Genomic DNA, 19,407 nt, shown 5'->3' with positions numbered 1-19,407 from the left:
GGGAAAGCTCCAAAAGTGTGGAAAATGGTTGCCATATAAATTGAATCAAAGACAAATGGAAAACCAAAAAAAGCACTAGTGAAACTTTGCTTCAAATACACGAAAGAAAATCCGTTTTGCATCGCTGTTATTGGCGATAAAAAATTAATTTATTTAAGACTCTAAACCGGAAAAAATCATGGATTAATCCGGGACAACCATCAACTTCGACTGCAAAAACAGATCGATTCGGTCGGAATCCAATGCTCTGTGCTTGGAGGGATCAGAAGAGTGTGTTGTGTCATTAGCTTCCAAAACCAGGTGAAACTGTTAAAACTATTCCCTACAGACAACAAATTATCAATTTGAAACATGTATTGATCGAAAAACGTCCAGAATGGGCCAGAAGATACGTCAAAGAAGTTTTGTTGTACGACAATACACCTGCACTCAAAGCAAAATCGATTCAGGGTAAAATCAAAGTACTTGACGGGGAGCTGCTAACCCACCTGCCAAATTCAGCAGAATTATCCGCTTCCGATTATCATTTGTTTTCATTGATGGGACCCGCATTGGCTGAGCAGCGCTTCGATTTCTAGGCAGAAGTCGAAAATTGGGCTTCTGATTGGTTTGCTTCAAAAGACGAACTTTTCTATTCCCATGGTATCCACAAATTGCCAGAAGGTGTTCAAAATATGTAAAAAGCAATAGTCAATATTTTGGATATTTTGTTTTACTTCCCTATTCAAAATTGCTAAATCACACAAAGTTATATAAAAAAAAAATTAGAATATACTCGATTTGTAAAAAAAATCGTTTTTAATTAAAGCTTAATTCACTTTAAATAAAATTTTAAATTCTACAAAGAGCTAAAATCTAAGAGCTAATCTAAGAAAATAACTATATAATCAGCCTGTATGTGACAACTCATACATGTATCTTAGCGCTTAATTCGGTACATTTCCACACTTAAGCCACTCTTACTTTAAGCGACCGTATTGAGCGACATTAAGAACAATTTGAGAATAAGTTCAAGTTTAGCAGCGCGAACGTAACAAACGCGATGCATTTAAGCTTTTCTTTATTCATCTGCTACAATTTGCCGTTTCTACTGCAAGGTAGGCGCCAGGAAGAAGTTATATACAAAATTTACATTAAAAATTTATACAAAGAATTGAATTCCTTCAAGCTTGTCCCATCTACTTGACGATTTCGCTCGATGCCAAAACTGTGCAAGATGCTAACCTCGAAGTAAATTGGGGACCCGAATGTCATGATCACCCCGAATGGATTGGTATTTTCAGCGAAGATCCCTCAACCACATACGTACAGCCCGAGGCGCGTATAACCGACATAACCAACTCGTCCGGTAAGGTTTTGAGTGATGTGAAAATCGGCAAATTACGCTTTCCGCCCGGTTGGAATAGTAATGATGTGAATGTGGTGCCCAGCGAATATCCGAAGGGTAAATGTCTGCCATACTATGTAGCCAGCTTCAATGGTAGTGAACTCTTGACGGTGGAATGTTTAAAAATACAAACGAATTGGATGTCCAAGTTGGAGCATATAGCGCAAATGCCTTTGAAGGATCTCTTCATACCGGGTAAGCTTCTGAATTGAACAAAATTTTGAGTTTAAATTGTGGGGTGTTTCGTTACAGGTACTCACGCTTCGGCTGCATATGTCGCTAACTTGACCAAAACCAAATCGGTGCTGGTTAAAGACTATGTGGTGGCTCAACACTTCGATGTCTGGTCACAATTGGTCTTTGGCATGCGATATTTGGACTTTAGCATTGGGTTTGTTATGCTGGAAGTGGAATACTGTTAAAGATTTTGTTTTTATATTGTTCCTTTTCCAGCTTTGACAAAATTGTGGATGTCTATGATTCGAATAATGCCGATAACTTCTGCATTGTCAATGAGAACAAGCTCGTCCGCCCATTGAGAAATGTTTTGAAGGATATTAAGCGTTTCGTAAAACTGTCTCATGAGGTCGTTATATTAGACTTCAGTTCGTTTCCTATTGGTAAGTTTGAAATATGTATCTTCTTGTTTAATTTATTTGTATCTGGTATGATGGTTCCGGCGGTCGATATATGAAAATAAGAATTGGCAAAAATATTATTCAATGAGCCAAATGGATTCCAACTTATCCCGTTTTAAACCAGCAGTAAGCTTCGAAACCATCTCGAAAGGATTTATAAGTTATGGAACCCTTGTAAAAGAAGTCCCGGAAAACGCGAGCTTAATAAGGTAGTGGTCATGAGTACTAACATGTCGATCCGAGAAACTATGGATTTTCTCAAAATATAAGAATCTGTCTGGAATTGTCTATGGTTTTCCGAAGACAGCCGACGAGAGAGTGTAACTCAAACTGACTGAAATAAATATATGTAAGACTTTTAAGTCCACAAAAGCTCGAAAATATATCAAGACAGCAGAAAAGAGTTAAAAATTCTATATAAGTACCGTAACAACGCGAAAAATATAACCTCACTACTAAAGTTCTAATTTAGGAAGCATTCTTTAACACAATTTTCTAATTTTCTTCATTACAGGATTCTACAAGCATCCCGAACGTCATAGCAGTCTACTACATCTTTTGCACGAAGAAGTCGGGGATATTGTCTACACACGAAACACCAGTACACACGAGGAAGCCAAGCCATGCTATGAGCTCACTATTGACGAGATACGGAGTAATAACAAATTTCTAATAATTTTATATCCAGTGCAAGAGTTACCGTATCCGGAAAGTGGTAAACTCTATTGGCATATTCTAAAATTAGTTCTACAGACCTTTAATATTGATTTTATGTTAAATTGTATAGAGTCGAAAATATTATGCCCCAACTGGAAACGTTTCTCCACCGCCTTTATGAATACCTCCGAGGCATTGGACAATATGCGTCTGTTGTTTAGCAAAAAGCATAATTCACCGGTACAGAATGAAGGTTGGATCTTTCAGGCCATACGTAGCATGGAACAGTCTTTGGTTGGTTACTGGTTTATTTTTCTCTTCTCGTTTCTAATCTTTTTCTCTGAATTCACTTTTAGAATAACAATAAATTGGAGACAGCCAAGGAACGTGCCGCCATTTTGAACCCCAAAGTTACGAGTTGGCTCAAAGGCCCGTGGAGCTTAACCGCTAATGTTGTTGCACTCGATTATTTCAGTAACACAAATATTATCGATGTGGCCATTTATGCCAATATGCATAAGGCTTTCAATATGGCCAATAAGAATTTTGTTAATTTTGAGATTGTTAGTAATTAAAATGAAATAAAGATTCGTAGCATAGAGTTGCCAACCGGATGCACTTAGCTTGCAAGAGTATTGCACTTAGTCGGCTTTCAAGCATTCAAATACATCTAATTTAGGCTATAATCTATAAAATATTAACATTGTTATAAAAACCAAATAATAAAGCATATTAAAAGTTTATTGAACCCTATTTTACTGAGTAGAGGGTCCCCTTTGTTATAACATAGCCATAATTGATAAGCATTAAGTCGGGTATTGAAGCTTGAAGTCTATTATTCTTAGGTATGAAGTGAACAACCCAAAAAGCAGAGTCAGAACTCAAAATCAAAAACAAGTAACTCTTGTGCAGCATGTTTTTTGGTTTCTTAGCAGATAATGTGCCAAAATATATTCTCTGAGGAAGACCAATCGAAAGACAATAAGACTCAAATTCGGGTATTATAAATTACAGACTGTAGAATCTTTGTAGATATACGAGTATATTTATGGATGCCTTACTCAGTATCAAGATCTCAATTGAAGACAATTGCAACAAGCTTCACTTCTCACTTGGGTCCTAATTCCTCAGCTGAGATATGCACTGGCAGCCAGAATATAAAAATTACATTGATTCTCATACAAACTATTTCCAAATGATTTTTCATGAGATTCATATACTTGCCCCATTTGTCTCTCACAAGGTCACCGGCAAAATATAGAGACTTTCCACAACTTTGCGAGTATTAGTTTTGAGATTTGAGAGAGAGATGAGTGAACACTTCCCTTTAAAATAAGATAGCTTTCAGTAGCTCATATTTATTTGAGAAAAATAAGATTTTTAAAGTCAACTTATTTTTCTCGAAAAAGTTTAGTTGAACACTTGTAGTTTCCGTCCCGTACCGAGACAGTTCTTGCGAAAGCTATACATTGTGACAAAAAAGGTTAAATTGTAAATAAAACGCAATTTAATTATTCTTCAATATTTATTTTGTCGCCTTCAAAGTAATCCTCACTATACGCATCATCCTCGTATAAAATCCATGAATTGTTCTTCCACGATTCCGACCGTTTTCGATGGATGTTCTTACGCAAACGCCTCAATACGGCCAAATGGAACTCTCCATTGACCGTCTGTCTCTTCAACAACAAAAAAACAATGAGTATAACATTGAAATTTGACCAGCTTTGGCGTGGTTGTTTTTTAGTTTCGGCTCGTTTTTTTCCATTCCGATGGTTGTTGACTTGTTTGCCCTTCAAACTCAAAAAACCCATGTCTCATCGGCAGCTATAATGCTCTCTATGGATGTGGGCTCGGAACTCGCACGATCAATCGTGTTCAAAGAAACATGTTTACGGTACTATTTTTGAAAAAAATTATGCTTTATCGCGACGAGTCGAGCAAGAACGCTTTTCGGACCCAAATTCTCACCAAAATCATTCAAACGGACTCGTGGGAGATGTGGATCTCTCTTGCCGTTTCTGTAACAATTTCCTAGATCTACATCTATCACTTTTTTAATATTTTCATCAGTTAAAGAGGTCGAAGTTCGTCCAAAACAAGACATGTCTTCAACGAACTAACGACTATCTTTGAAGGCTTTGTACCACTCGTAGACTTGTGTTTTTGATAAAACTGAATCACTGTAGGCCTTCTCCAACATTCGCAACGATTCCACACCCGAAATTTGGTTTGAAATAAAAAATTTGAGACAAATTCTTTGTTCGATATAAAAATAACAACGCACTACTGAGGTGTACCTACTTAAGCCGGTGCTGTAAACAAACTGGTTGACGGATCGCGCTAATCTTTGGCATAATAATTAGGGACAGTCCGACCAACTTAACAATATTTAAATATGAAATTTCCTGGTGTTTTTTATCCCAATGTATATAAGAAACCCTTAAGTTCTTATTCATCATTTATACAGACGTCACATAGTATCATTAATAAACTAATATTTCTCTATGAATGCGTTAGTTAATAAAGTTTATGAATATTAATAATAAGCAGTTGTATAATTGCTCTTGAATTAGTGATCCATTCAATCAGCATTACACAAAATATATATAAAATCATTTGTGCATAACCAATAAGTTGTTGATGATTGTTTACACTAGTTTACAAATTAAAAAAAATCATAGATTCAAGAGCGTTTTATTTAATTTTTATTAATTTATGTATTTTTTCATACTAGCTATTAGTATATATGTATATATATTTTCATTTCAACCACATTGAGGGAAAAAGTTACTAGCACTTCTTATTTTCATTAATCATTGGTTTTCATTTTTTTTTTGAAATTTTTAAGTATTATACTCGTAGTGTTCACTTCAATAAATATTTGTTGGAAAATGTAAAAGATGTTTTGCAAAGTGCATCCAGAACCCTCTTGTTTTGTTTATAGTGGATTTACAATATAATAAAAAGGGATATTCTATAACGGAATCTCTCAAAGATGCATATTTTGCATATACCATATATATAAATATCAGGGAAATATCATGTTTTAGATCTTTATGCTGATACTCAGTACAATTCAATTATTAACACAAAAAAAAACGTTTCATTTGCAGGTCAAAACCTTTGTAAGCTGGTGTTACCGTTAAGTTAATTAATTCAAAAGCAGCTAGTATAATTTTCCAAACATATAAATCTAAATGTATATAACAGACTACATTTCATATATTTTCTTACATACATACATACATATGTACATAGATTTGCATAAGTACAAATCCATACAAAGAGGCGTGTTGTTGCATTTAAGGTTTCTCAGTCAATTTGCAGCTATCAATAGCATATTATTTTCATTTAAAACAAAATAAGAATAAACAACTAAAAATAAATCAGGTTGTGCAAACCAGCTAAGGCACATACAAACATGCATACATACTTACATACTTACAGGTGCAAGTAATATTAACGATATTTTTTCATAAATTAAATATGCATTTCTTATTAAAAATCGGCCGTATAAAGGCGAAGCCACAAGAAACTCAACTGCATTTACAACAGTGTTACTCGCTTGAGAACAGTAGTCATGCGATTTATTTATATAACCACAGTCGTTTTATTGCTGTTGACCACATTGGTGGCCGCACAAGACTCGTCTTGCCCTGGAAAACCACGTAAATGCCTGATCACTTTAAATTAAAATTGATCAAATCAATATTTTTTAATTAAATGTGCATTTATTTCTTATTCATCTCTGCAGCAACTCAACTATGTCTGAAACCGATGAATGTGGGCACCCGAGGTCGTAGCTGTCGACCCCGACAAATGTGGTACTTCAATGAGCGGGCGCAAAAATGCGAGCGACTTAAATATCTCGGCTGCGGTGGTAATGAGAATCGTTTCTGCACTTTGTCGGGCTGTCAGAATTCCTGTATTTAGTTGATGGACACAGTACTCTTTGTATATGCAATTTTTATTTGATATGTAATAATCTATGTTAAAGAAAATATTAAAAATTTAGTTTTTGTGTGGTGGTTTGTTACTTTTTGGAAATGGGTTATTAAATCATAGCACTCGGAACGGCATTGTGATATTGTGTTTAATATTTTAAGCTATATTTAGCCAACATAACTAGAAATTAGTGTTTTGGGGGTATGATGCCTTCTGTTAGTCGGCTTTTCGTAGAATTTTCAAGCTTGTTCGTTCCCAAGCATTTTGATCTCTCTTAAGCGTCTCGCTTTTACTGGTAGTGTTCCAAAGTAAACAGGACTTTTTGAATCTAGCGCCACCTATATATCGACTGGTGCGTTAGTATCTGCTAGTTTTATCGACTATCCAGAGAGAATTTCAAGACATTTCATTGATTGGAAATGAAGTTATTGCGTTTCAATTGTCAGTATGTTTGCGTTATCGGTGTTTTGTTTTGTTTTTTGCTTTGAAAGTCCTGTTTACTTTGGAACGCACCTTATATATCTAATATATGCCAAATTTCGTGAAGATATCTCGAACAATAGAATCGTGTTCCAGTCAAGGACTTGATTTTGATTAGTCAGTTTGTAGAGCAGTTATATGCTATTGTGGTCCGATATCGGCGGTTCAAACAAATGAGCAAATTTGATGGGAGAAAATTAGGGTACTAGTTCGTTTTCAAACAGACAGACGAACAGTCGTGACGATGTCAATCTACCTCGTGCTCGGTATGAATAAAAATCATAAACGTTTTCTCACTTCTTACAGCAAATTATAATAAATTTTGCGTTTTACATTATTCTCGTCAAACAATAAATTAACTTAAATATGCTAATTATACTTAATTTACTTAAATATGCCAATTACAAAACAAAGGGAAATTAAATTAAAATAATGCAAACAAGTATAAGAGAAATTATTTATTTTAATTTAATTTCCCTTATACTTTTTTTTGCAGTGAGGGCCCACAGCGTTGAAAAATTGAGGTTCTTGTTTCGATATTTGTCAAAGTTAAAAGTAAAAGTAAAAGTAACTATTGTTTTATGTCAACTTACTCAATTCTCATATTTTGTATATTTTACATTTGATTTTGTACTCTTAACGTACTTTTATACAATATTTCTGTTCCATATTTGTTATAGATAAAATCCTTTTTTTCTGAGAGCATTGTAGTTAAAATTACATAGATTCATTTAGCATGAGTTTTCCATAGTAAATCATTTTCTAACCACGGAAATGCTATATTCAATTAAGATCTGTTACTTAGTTTGATCTACATTGAAGTAACATAAAAAATATTTAGTATATAAATCACTATTTAGAAGGAACTACCCATTCTAAAGTTTCGAAAAACCAATTTTTAATCTTCGACTCATTTCATTAATATTCATCTTCAAAAAAAAATCATACGCAGGTTATAAATGAATTTTTCAAATAATTTAATATAACTTTTTACAATTTTTGCAAATACGAAAAACGGCATACCATAGTCGAATAGAGAATAAAAAAGTATGAACCCCATTATATTTTTTTTTGCGAAATTGCAAAAAAGTTCTCAAAACTAAATTTTTCAAAATGGCTGCAATTGTAACTCGAAGGTCTGAAGATCGTCCGATCAATTTCACATATTCAGACTAATTTCTACTATTCACGTTATTGGAGTTTTCAGAAAGCCATAATTCCAAAGCATTCGAAAAAAATCCACAATCTTATGTACATATATTAAGGTTCAAAAACGAAATTCTTGTTAAAATCGTTATTAAGCCATTGGGCCGTGCATTTGGATTCTATTATCTTTTTACTTGTATATACACATTTAGCAATCGATATCTCAATTGTAATTGCGTTAAAAGCTAAACTTCACATTTGTTTTTGTTTTTATGTCCTTATTTTGAGTTGTTTGCCTGCACAATGACACTTCAAATTTTCGTTTATAAAAAATGTAAAGGGCTAAAAATCATATATTTTTAACGATGTTTTGTTGTTATTTTTTTTAAGTCTGCCATTTTGTTAATTTTAAAAGGTGATACTTTATAGTTTAATAATTTTTTTAAGGAGTTATATACAGATAGAATTTTCAAAAATTTTAATTTTTTTTATTTAATTTTCTTAATGTACATATATTTAGGAATACACACAGAAATTTTCATATTGTTCCGGTGAATATTTTCGAAGTCACACGCAAATTAGAAAAAGCGTTTCAGAGTGCTTTTAAGTACAAGGCCGAAGCAAAATCGGTGACCAACACTACTTGAAAACGGCTAAACTTATTAGTCTTACCGATAAATATTTTTTTATGAACAATTTAACAACGAAATTTTGGTCAAAAATCTTTTTTTTAGAAATCTCCATTTTGTCAAATATAAATATTTTTACTTATTTTGAGTCCTAATGTACAGTTAAAAGATACAAGTGTAAAAATTTTTGAATCAACAAATTTAAAAGTTTTCTAAAAAAATCTGGAATATTCGCTTTTTTCTGCCTTCTAACTGTATATAACCCCTTAATGATTTCAAGTTTTATGTATTTTTTATACATATATTCACTAATTATGTATAAATTATGCTCAAAATTTTAAAACATTTCATTCATATTGTATTTTTTGTTTGTAATTTCCGTAAATCAGTCTTGTAGATGTGCCCCTTGGTATTTTGAGGTATTAGTAATACATATGTACATGTATTTTCATAAAAAAAATTTGTTCTTAATAAATAAATCTTAATAGATATAAAATATTGCCTTATAAAGAACTTCGCTACTAGTTTTGCACATATTTTAATTTTTTTTAGTCCCAAAGTATTAAAAATTGCTTCTTTTTAATTTATATTTTTCGAAATTATGGATTTTTATCCAAAACCAGCCGAGAGACGCACTCGACAAAATGTGTATACTATAATTTAGAGCTAACAGATTTTGGTTTCATATAAAAATTAAATATAAATTTCGTTGTTAATGAATTCTTCCTGGAAATGAATGAAATTATAACTCTAGTTGATGCATTTCGAAGCATTGCCATATTATTCGTGACAACAGGCGTCAAAATTCCAACTTAACCAAGAAATTTATGATTTCAGAAAACGTTTCCTCACACAAAAACAAAATTTAGTGTCGTTGTTGTAATGGTTCAAACATAAAATATTTAAACATCAGTTGAAGTTGCAGAAAAAGTGGTTTGGTTCCACATCTACAGAATAATAAAAAGATTATGTATATTATCTTTAACAAATAATGTCATGTACTTGCTTGGATATAATTGAGTTTACTGTCAGTTTTAACATTTTATGGGTCCATTGTCCTTAGCCAAAAAGCGAACTTGCAGCGCATATTCTGTTCTCTACAGTTCGATCCCACTGTTAACAGTGCAAATTGCATACGCTGTATACATACATATGTGTATGTGTATGATAAGTGCAAACGTATTCGGCAAACTTATACAATAAGCAATTTGCATTAAATTTAAAGTTTATTTTTAACGCTGATCGTTGTTTACTTGGACGTCAGTGAAGCCGAAAGCGCAAATTCTCGCCAGTGATTCATCACAGTAATCGTTGTTGTTGCTGTATGCCGTAATCGGCAGTTCAGCTTGCCTAAAATGTTTGCACACTTGAAAAGTAAAGAAAAATATGATCAATGTGAGATCACATAAGTGTTTTGCTTTTATTTCGTTTTATGTCTTACCATTTTAGCCATGTGTGTCTTGGCCAACAACATATCGATTTAATACACGCAATTTGGTAGACAGCGCTGCCGCAGCAAATGCATTTTTGGATTTCTAAGAAAAATTTAGAAATAAATTTATATATAAATATGTATATTATTTGATTTAGTATAAAATAAAACTTGCCAAATCCTTAAAGTATAACAGTCGTTGGATATCGTACTGTTATTGTTATAGCATGTCTTTTTTTGTTCTCGGAGGGGCAGTCTTCATAGATATCGTATTTTTTGCAGACGATATATACGATTTGTATTGGCCGCTAAAGATATACCTCCTTATTAAATACAGCTTGTGCAAGAACTGAAGCCGCTCGACCTTCCCAAGCGAGATCGCTTCGCTCTATGAGCTGTTAGAAAAACGGTTTGGTTTGGCTTGTAGGCCGGTGGAAACATATTTCTTCAAAAATTAGGCCGGTGAGTTCGTAACCGTGAATAGCGACCGTTATCGCGCCATGATAACCGACTATTTGATGCCTGAAATTAAAGCTCGAGATCTTGGCGACATTTGGTTTCAACAAGATGACGCCACTTGCCACACATCGCATCAATCAATGAATTTTTTGAGAGAACACTTCGGTGGGCAGCTAATTTCGCGTTTTGGGCCGGTCGATTAGCCACCAAGATCATGAAATATCACACTGTTAGACCTGTTTTCCTGTGGGGATATGTAAAGTCTAAAGTCTACGCGGATAATCACGCTTCAATACAAGCCTTGGAGCAAAACCTTACACGTGCCATTCGCCAGTTGCCGGTCGAAATGCTCGAGGAAGTCATCGAAAATTGGACTCAACGGATGAACCGTCTGAGTGGTAACCACGACCATTTAAGAGAGAATATCTTCAAAAAATAAATGCCAACGGACGTTCTTTCGAATGATAAAAAAACATTCTGAATTAAATTTGAAGTTTCTGCGTTTCTTCTTTAAAAATGTGGGGAACCTCGAAATGGATCACCCTTCATATATTGAGTTTTCAGCTTCACAAACGAACTTGAAGCCGCCAAATGCGCTCACATTTAAGCATTAGAAGCTACCTACACTACCTGCGGCCCACACAGTGCAGTTGTGACGCCCCTTTGCGACTCCAAACACACTCACACACACATGCGCACAAACTGTAATTATTATTTAATTTCAAGCTGACAACTTTCATTGAGCTATTTCCGTATAAGGCAACAACAAGAACGATTGCATTTTCAGAACAACAAATTTTGCTGTTATTGTTACTGTTGTTGTGCACAATAGCAAGTCAATTATTTATTTATTTATGCGACATTTTTTATCTGTCTTCCCAGCATCCAAACAACAAGCTTCTGACGCATCGCGTTCTTCAAAGAAAACCCACACACTGGAACATACACATCTCAACCACATGTATGTATGTATGCATGTATGTAAATATTGACTATAAGCTCGCCATAGCATCATCAGTTTAGAACGAAGATTGGCTTGGGTTGAGTTGTTCTCAATCGTTCCGCTGCTCTTCATTCCACCGTGGGTATAAAGTTTACGGCGCCATACAGCAGTGTGCTCTCTAATGTATCTATATGCATTATGCTTGTGTGTATTTGCATGTGTATATGTGCTAAGCAAATTGATTAGATTAAAGTTCTTTTGTGTGGGCGCGATTCGTAAAGCGTTGTGCCAGCCACTGAGAATATACTCAATGTGCAAGGGAATGCATGAGAAAGTATATTCACGCTTAGAATAATATAAATACAATCATTTTCAAGCGCAGTTATGAAAGGAAATGGAGTCCCTGCCACGAATCACTGATTAGCCTCTTAAGTTACGATGGTTTTCCCCCGTTACAATAACATCCCGTGTGATTCATAGAGCACTGTAAAGTTGGATTCTATCCCACCCAACACTGCCAACCACAAACGTACTATCAATATTTGCTGACTATATGGTGCTATCAGTTGCCTTTCGTAAGGGTGTGACTTCGTGTGTTTCCAGTGTTGTTTTGCCTAGAAAAATGACACACAATCGAATGCAGTTCCAGATAACAAAACTAAATTAAACTTAATAGGTTCTACCCACTTGCAAGTTAGAACAAAATTTTTGCATTTTTCTCAAGATAAATTTTATTGATTTTTTTTTATTTTTACTTTCCAAACCTTTTACTTATTGATCACTAAATTTTTCGACGACGTTGGCAACACTTCACGTGCAATGCGTACCGAAGATCCAAGTCATTCTGTAAAGGAAGTTGCATTGGCTCACGTTGCTCATAAATCTGGTGCGTTCAAGAATGAAATTTCAGTTTTATCTGTCAGATTTTTTTATTTTTCTACCGTTTGGCACACAGCCAGTATATTTAGTCAGTTAATTTCCGGTAGTGAAGCAATAAGTTCGACTAAGCGGCTTAAACCATTTAAAATAGTGAAAAATATGAACATTTTTGGTATAAAGGCCAGAAATTTCGCAAATTTTATAATTAATGAATTCACATTACAAACTGAAAAATGAGTTTTTGAAAATTATATGCATATGTACACATATATATACAACTAACATACATATAGGGTTGGGTTTAGTTTAGTATATCATTTTCACTGCTTATCCCTCGTAAATGCGTGCACGGATTTTTTTAAATTTATATAGCACGGATAGCCAATGAATTAAACTTTTGTTTAAATGTAATTTTATTGTTAAATGTTAATTTGTTTTTCAGATATCAGTAAGCAAAAAACGCACATTTTCACATTTGCTCAAAAAATGGCTCTCTTCTTTTGAAGTTTTTGTTGCACTGCTTGCGAAAAATTTAACCAATTTAACACACACACATTCTTTGAAATATATTTAATTGAATTAATGATAAATTATGAATTTTAAGTTGCAATTTTATGTACAATTTAATAAATAAAACAGCTTTCAATTACGTCTTATACTGTTCCTTGAAATGTAAGCAAAATTACTGAATATGAACTGTCAAACGACGAAGAAAATAAGCACAAAAGGAAGATAGTAATAACCCAACGAATCAAAATGGTAGGCCTTATATACTGCGGCGGTTGTTTCAATGTAATATATTATACTGAAAATATAACGAAAATTTGGAATAAAAAATCGCGCGATTTTTTATTCCAAATTTTCGCCTGCGGCGCTTGTTTCGATGTAATATACTGAAAATATAATGAAAATTTGGAATAAAAAATCGCGCGATTTTTTATTCCAAATTTTCGCCTGCGGCGCTTGTTTCAATGTAGTATATTATGCTGAAAATATATTCAAAATTTGAAAAAAAAAAAGATCGCGCGATGAAAACCCAATTTTATTATTTAGGGAGTCTTGTATAAATGGTTGGTTGGGTTATCTCGGTACTTCAACTACTTGTATGCATTATTACCGATGCATATACAATTTTTAATTTTCAGTGTTTTTATTATTTAAATAAAGTGGATTTCCACTTTAATTCATTAAAATAATAAAAATAATAAACATAGATTCACTCTATGCATAAAAATACACAAATTTTATAATAATTAGTGAAAATTGTATGGAAAAACTACGATTTTACGCCATTTTCAGGAGGCTGCCCTAGAGCCCCCCGGGGTCCTAGGGGGGGAAGGGTGGTATTATTCAAAAGTTCCATTCATTACCTTTCAAATGAGGGGGGTACCAAGCCCCCCGCCCCCTCCCCCTTTGCGCAAAACCTCTTCAAAATGGTATACTAAACTAAACATTCCCCTACATATATGTGCATGTTTGTTTAGTACATATGTATATACTTTGAATCGTCCATGACTCACGTATGTAAATAATATGTATATGTATATTGTAGAACAGACCTTGAACAAAGTACTTAAACACATTCATATTTATGTGCATGCCTTCCTTAATTAATATGTACAGGTAAGTATATACACTCACATACATTTTTATATACTAATTTCACCACATCTATACTTTTATGTCTACATATGTATGTATGTATGTTAAGTAACACTGGTTAACAAAATTTTAACTTTTTTTGAAACATGAAAACTCATAAATTTTGAATATCCTAAAACCACTAAAGAAGAAGTGTTAAGTTCCGTGCAATACAAGATCGGAGAAATAGTCTTTTACCTTTGAACACATGCCATCGGTTCCGTTGTCCGATGTCAATATCGTGCAATCATCGGCGCACGAGGTAATAGAAACTCCCTCTGGTGGTTGTCGGAATTTCGAGATATAGAATTTAAATAATAGCGGGAAGAGGACACCATACTGCGGAACCGGTCCTTTAATTGTTCTCAGTTTTGAGTTTTTAACTCGAAATAGTACGGATAATTGGCGAGCGCTCAGGTAGTTTATGCCCCACCTCTTCAGTTCTGGAGAGAGCCTAGTTTTTTTGATGTCCTCCAGTACCATTGTGTGACTGACTGTGTCAAAGGCTTTCGACAAGTCCAACGCTATGAGGATCGCTGTCTCACAGAGTGGTTTCTGGTTAAGGCCACGAACTATTTGGACGTTTAAGACGCTAAGTGCTATGGTGGTACTGTGCACTTTTCGGAAGTCATGCTAGTGGTGAGTGAAGGTTGGCAGTAGCAAAGCCTCGAGCGTCTTCACTACTGTGGAGAGGAGTTATCGAACGATAGAACTCCCCTTTGTTAGTGGGTTTTCCAGGTTTCTGTAGTGGTACAATATTCCGACTTTCCACACATCGGGTATTTGAAGAGTGGTCAGCGACAGGTTGAAGACCTTGCCGATTATAGCCGAGTTAACAACAGCGCGCCAGTCGTTTCTTCTTTTCGCTACGTGGCGCCAATTGGATATTCCAAGCGAAGCCAGGTCCTTATTAAAACTTCCATTAGTGAAGTGAAATTACGAAGCTGAGTTTCAAAAGTTAAGTCTCCACACACATAACAAAACACAAAGTTCGTGTGACAGTGTTTACCAGTGTAATTAATGGAATATTTGCGTGCGCTTTGCGCTCTTCAACAACAAGATCGTAAAATTCCTGAGTATAAATTCCAAATATATTTATACAAATGTATGTATATATACTTATACATATAAAATATAGTATTTTCTACGCACCCCATGAAAATAAAGAAAACGGTATTTTTTTTATTTGTTATGTTAATTTTTTATTGTATATAATTAAGAATAAGTAATTAATTATATAAATATTTGTTACTTCACCGGCCAGTTGCAGAAAAACAGTTATTATTTGCTGCAAGCGCCACAACTGGCCGATTTACCGATTATTATTATTTTTATTATTATTTACAACGCGGGTAAGTCTACACATTAATAAATAGTTTATATAGATGATCAAGGAAAAAACACACGCATCACATTTGTAAAGGGTTTCCGGCAAACCGGACACTTCGAGACCGACGACGCGCACTTGGCGCAAGCCACCACATGGCCACAGGGTAAAAACGCCGTGTTATACTCATCGGCGTAGCATATTTTGCATAGCTTCTCCTCGGCAATTGTTGCCGCCACCGCTGTGGTCTTCACAGCAGCTGTCGCCGCCTCCGCGGATTTGGACGTCGTTGGCGTCAAAGCGGCTGTTGCAATTACTGGCTGTACGACAATGTTGTCTGATGTTGGACAATATTGGTCACTTTCCGCTGGCACTGCATCGGCACTTTTACTGTTATTCGTTTTATATTTAGCCGCAACGCTTTCGATATAACTTTGTCCTTTCAGTAAATTCAAATATCGGCATTTCGGTAACCAGAGCGCATGCTGTTCCCATGGTTCATCATCATCATCCCAATCCTTGAGACCACAACCGCAGCTAAAGCACTTAACGCGATCACCAGTGCCGGTATAGAAGAAGCCAGCATCGGCTAATTCCTTTGGACGTTGCTTCATGTTGCGTGGCCATTCTGCAAACGAACGTAAGCGTGCCGCTTCGATGGCATATTCAGGATATTCGGGTCGGTACAATTGCGCTTCATTGCCACATCTACTGCTGTTAGCGCTGCTGCTGCTGCTATTCGCATTGGCATGATGATGATTAGACAGATTGTCGGCTGCTATGCTGTCGTATTGGTATGCGGCTGTTGTCAGTGGAGCCTGTGGTGTTGGTGCAATATCTGCAGACACATCGTTTGACTCGATTTCGTATCCTTCATTGCCGCACACATCATAACTAACGGGCGGTAGCACACGACTCAATGTATCATTGCTAAGTGGCACATTGTTGGTGGTGCGTCGTCGCAGCAATGGGCAATTCGGTGAGAAGCGTAAATGTTCGTTAATCGGCTGATCATCACGTTCCCAACGTCCGATCTCGACTTCACAAAAATAACACTTGACTTTATCATCTTCGCCCGTATAGACTAGGCCAATTTGTGCTAATTCCCGCTTATTCAACCATTCTAGTGGCCAATTTTCGAAAGATTTCAGGCGTTCATCTTCACGCTGATATTTCTCATCCATAGTAAATTGTTCACACTTCCATTGGGGTAGGTACACTTCATTCGTTTTGTTATCCGTTACGTCGTAGCTATTTCTACCCGCTGGCCAACCACCACACTCAAAAAGTAGACGCCTTGCTAATTCGGCGGCCGTATTATTAGTTGTATTGTAAGTTGACGGTTTCTCGGCAATTATTTCAGACATCTTGTTGCTGCTGTTGTCCTTTACGTTCAATATGATAAATTTGTTGCGGTATTAATAATAGTACTATATGAGTTGCGCTGCGATTATTGCGTTCGTAAGTCTGCAAGTAGAATAAAAGTATACGTTTCGGTTAGTCAATATATAAGGTGTTTGCAAAATATATGTATAATTAAGTATAGATAAGAAGTTGTTGCTCCCATTTTACAACTCATTGTTGACAAATGTCTACACTTGTTGACAGAGTTCTAGGGAGGTTTCTGGAGAGGTTTCTTGTTGTAATTAAAAGCTTTTGCAAAAATTTTTTAGAATTATTGTTAATGACCCAAAGCAGAAAGTTGCACTACCCAAGCTTTATTTGTTTTAATTGTCTGTTGCTCTCTATCGTTCTCTCTCTTCATTTTCTTCTATTTTGTACTGTATTGTATTGACAACTTGTACATACAATAATTTCGTATCTTTGAATGAAATATGATTAGATAAATGCTGGCGCCAGTGTTTCGACAAAATATATCTTTACAATTGAAAACAATTGTGCTATGAGTAACGAAACAGTTCGGTGTTTTGCCGAATGAAGCGGAATTTTCTAGCGTGAAAAAGACTTTCGTTGTACGCTTAATAACGATGATATTTATATTTTTTTATATTAATATGCTTTTATGGTTTTGCCATTTTTTTGAATTTTCATTATTTTTTATTTTCTTCCTTTTTGGTTTTCATACAAAATGTTCAAAACTTTCCTTTTTTAAGAAAAGTTTACAAAATGTTATATTTAATAGTTGAAGATTTAATAATTAAAATTTACTTTTTTGATAAAATTTTTTTAAATTTTGTTAATTTTTTTTTTTTTTAATTTTATATTTTATATTCTTCATCATTTTTTTTTTCTTTTTTATTTTATTTTAATTTAATTCATTCATTTATTTTATTTAAATTCTTTTTTTTTAATTTTATTTTAATTAATATTATTTCTTTTAATTTTTTTATTTCTTATTTTATTTCATAACTTTTATTTAGTTAATTCAGTTTTCAATATTCGTATATACACACTCTCACTTCAAAGTTTGCTGTATTTACCCTCTTATTATTATAAACACTGGCTTTTATAAACTAACAAAAATACGCTGTGTAAACGTCAAAGTTTCTCAGTCAACTATTGTTGTGAATGTTTGTGAACTTCGCCTGAGTCGATTGTGTTACTCTTATCGATAATTACATATACATAATATAGTATACTACACCCTGTTATTAAATCAGCCAGAGAAATACTTTCGTACATATTTCAAGTATGTGTACTTGAGTAGTCAGTAGACGGTCTTTTATAAGTTATTATATTTTTATATTATTAGAACTGAAAATATAATACTTGTATAACTTATGTAAGAAAAGCTCAAAGACATGAAATTTGATTTTTTTCTATTTTACACTTCCTTATTTACTATTTAGACTGTGCTGATCGATGAAATTCTTAGAAAAAACTCACTTCCGTTTGAGAAAGAAATTTTTAAGAGCTCTAATCTTATCGAAAAAATACTATACTTCACAATTTCAAAACAAATGTAATGAATATTTTTTGCACTAAACGACTTTTAACTCATACCTTCGATGAAAACTTTTTCGTATGTATACGCTAGCAGGTTTACGAAGCTATCATTCAGCAATAGACGCTTTTTACACGAAGGCAGTAAATAGCAGCGGCGCCATTTTTATGCCCATATTCCACTATTTTTACAGTTCAAGTAAGAGTTTGTGTGTATATATAAATATTGTATGTAGTATATCACAAAAGCAAAGCACGACCAATGTATCCTGACGAAGTCTGTCTAATGACTGAATCCTGGAAGCGATGAGCACAAAGCCTTAGCTGCCAAGGAACACTGACAAACGAGCGAGTAAAAGTGCTGCGCAGGACATACTACAACAGCGTAAGGACATTAATTAAGGGTGGAAACATAGCACATGTGTGCGTGTACACCTTTAGCGCCAGCTAGCCAGCTGCACGACAGGATATGCTCTCAGCAGCTGCAATGCACTCATTCAAACAAGGACGATGTTGATGATGATGATGATGGTAAAAGTGCAAAGCCACCGCTAAGTTTAAGAAATTTCGTTAAGCTTCCCCATTTATGGGCGTTATGCTACAAGCGAGTGAGTATACTACGTGAACGAGACGACAACGACCGTATGCTTTAAAAAGCCGAGTCAGTGTGATACGAGTACTACAAAACACTCGGTTTTGGAGTACGCACACAACATTGTACTCGTCCAGCGTAGAAGCGAGCAAAATACTCATAAACGAGCAACGACCGTAAAAGCCAAAGTCAGCCAGCCAAGTCGTTAACCGACGAAAATGCACTTTTGCAATTCGTCGCCCCCGTCTAGGGGTTGCTCTAGCGCTGGAAGGAAAGTGAAACATTTTTTATGTGCGTGTGTGTGTGTTTTTTGCAAATCATAAATCACAAGCTGGGTGGCTTCCA

At 34.7% G+C, this 19,407-nt stretch overlaps 3 protein-coding genes and 1 long non-coding RNA gene across 6 annotated transcripts; 2 read left to right on the top strand and 2 right to left on the bottom strand.

Moving 5' to 3' along the window:
• The first annotated feature begins 938 nt into the window (after nucleotides 1-938).
• LOC105224485 (uncharacterized) lies at nucleotides 939-3,425 on the top strand. The gene is made up of 7 exons (XM_011202573.3): nucleotides 939-1,097; nucleotides 1,169-1,582; nucleotides 1,640-1,778; nucleotides 1,841-2,007; nucleotides 2,540-2,740; nucleotides 2,813-2,976; nucleotides 3,039-3,425. Exons 1-7 carry the CDS (start codon nucleotides 1,043-1,045, stop codon nucleotides 3,255-3,257), a joined length of 1,359 nt encoding a protein of 452 aa, XP_011200875.1. The 5' UTR covers nucleotides 939-1,042; the 3' UTR covers nucleotides 3,258-3,425.
• Nucleotides 3,426-6,184: 2,759 nt separating this feature from the next.
• LOC125778854 (kappaPI-actitoxin-Avd3b-like) lies at nucleotides 6,185-6,764 on the top strand. The gene is made up of 2 exons (XM_049458341.1): nucleotides 6,185-6,353; nucleotides 6,440-6,764. The coding sequence occupies exons 1-2, from the start codon at nucleotides 6,266-6,268 to the stop codon at nucleotides 6,616-6,618; spliced, it is 267 nt and encodes an 88-aa protein (XP_049314298.1). The 5' UTR covers nucleotides 6,185-6,265; the 3' UTR covers nucleotides 6,619-6,764.
• A 1,442-nt stretch (nucleotides 6,765-8,206) lies between these two features.
• LOC109579425 (uncharacterized) lies at nucleotides 8,207-13,888 on the bottom strand. Its single transcript, XR_007422985.1, has 4 exons — nucleotides 12,886-13,888; nucleotides 10,327-12,824; nucleotides 9,888-10,251; nucleotides 8,207-9,832 (listed from the first exon to the last, which is right to left on the bottom strand). It is a non-coding gene; the product is annotated as an uncharacterized LOC109579425 (long non-coding RNA).
• A 1,527-nt stretch (nucleotides 13,889-15,415) lies between these two features.
• On the bottom strand, nucleotides 15,416-18,757 carry LOC105224487 (death-associated inhibitor of apoptosis 1). Of its 3 annotated transcripts, none has more exons than XM_011202581.4 (2): nucleotides 18,531-18,757; nucleotides 15,416-17,033 (listed from the first exon to the last, which is right to left on the bottom strand). In XM_011202581.4, exon 2 carries the CDS (start codon nucleotides 16,931-16,933, stop codon nucleotides 15,629-15,631), a length of 1,305 nt encoding a protein of 434 aa, XP_011200883.2. In that variant the 5' UTR covers nucleotides 16,934-17,033; nucleotides 18,531-18,757; the 3' UTR covers nucleotides 15,416-15,628. The 3 variants fall into 3 exon arrangements, with proteins under 3 accessions (XP_011200883.2, XP_011200882.2, XP_049314296.1); XM_011202580.4 differs by lacking the exon at nucleotides 18,531-18,757 and adding an exon at nucleotides 18,008-18,162; XM_049458339.1 differs by lacking the exon at nucleotides 18,531-18,757 and adding an exon at nucleotides 17,278-17,381.
• Between the last annotated feature and the right edge of the window lie 650 nt (nucleotides 18,758-19,407).

This window comes from Bactrocera dorsalis, chromosome 5 (genome assembly GCF_023373825.1).
Source record: "Bactrocera dorsalis isolate Fly_Bdor chromosome 5, ASM2337382v1, whole genome shotgun sequence".
Taxonomy (NCBI): Eukaryota; Metazoa; Arthropoda; class Insecta; order Diptera; family Tephritidae; genus Bactrocera; species Bactrocera dorsalis.
Note: the sequence above shows the minus strand (reverse complement) of the source record. Positions and strands in the feature narration are given on the sequence as shown.

Excerpts from the sequence above, each read along its gene's own strand:
- LOC105224485 (XM_011202573.3), top strand. The coding sequence starts at position 1,043 with ATGCATTTAAGCTTTTCTTTATTCATCTGCTACAATTTGCCGTTTCTA. Across the intron at positions 1,779-1,840 it reads TATTTGGACTTTAGCATTGG|CTTTGACAAAATTGTGGATG; the intron begins GTTTGTTATGCT and ends TTCCTTTTCCAG. Across the intron at positions 2,008-2,539 it reads CTTCAGTTCGTTTCCTATTG|GATTCTACAAGCATCCCGAA; the intron begins GTAAGTTTGAAA and ends TCTTCATTACAG.
- LOC125778854 (XM_049458341.1), top strand. The coding sequence starts at position 6,266 with ATGCGATTTATTTATATAACCACAGTCGTTTTATTGCTGTTGACCACA. Across the intron at positions 6,354-6,439 it reads GTCTTGCCCTGGAAAACCAC|CAACTCAACTATGTCTGAAA; the intron begins GTAAATGCCTGA and ends TCATCTCTGCAG.
- LOC105224487 (XM_011202581.4), bottom strand. The coding sequence starts at position 16,933 with ATGTCTGAAATAATTGCCGAGAAACCGTCAACTTACAATACAACTAAT.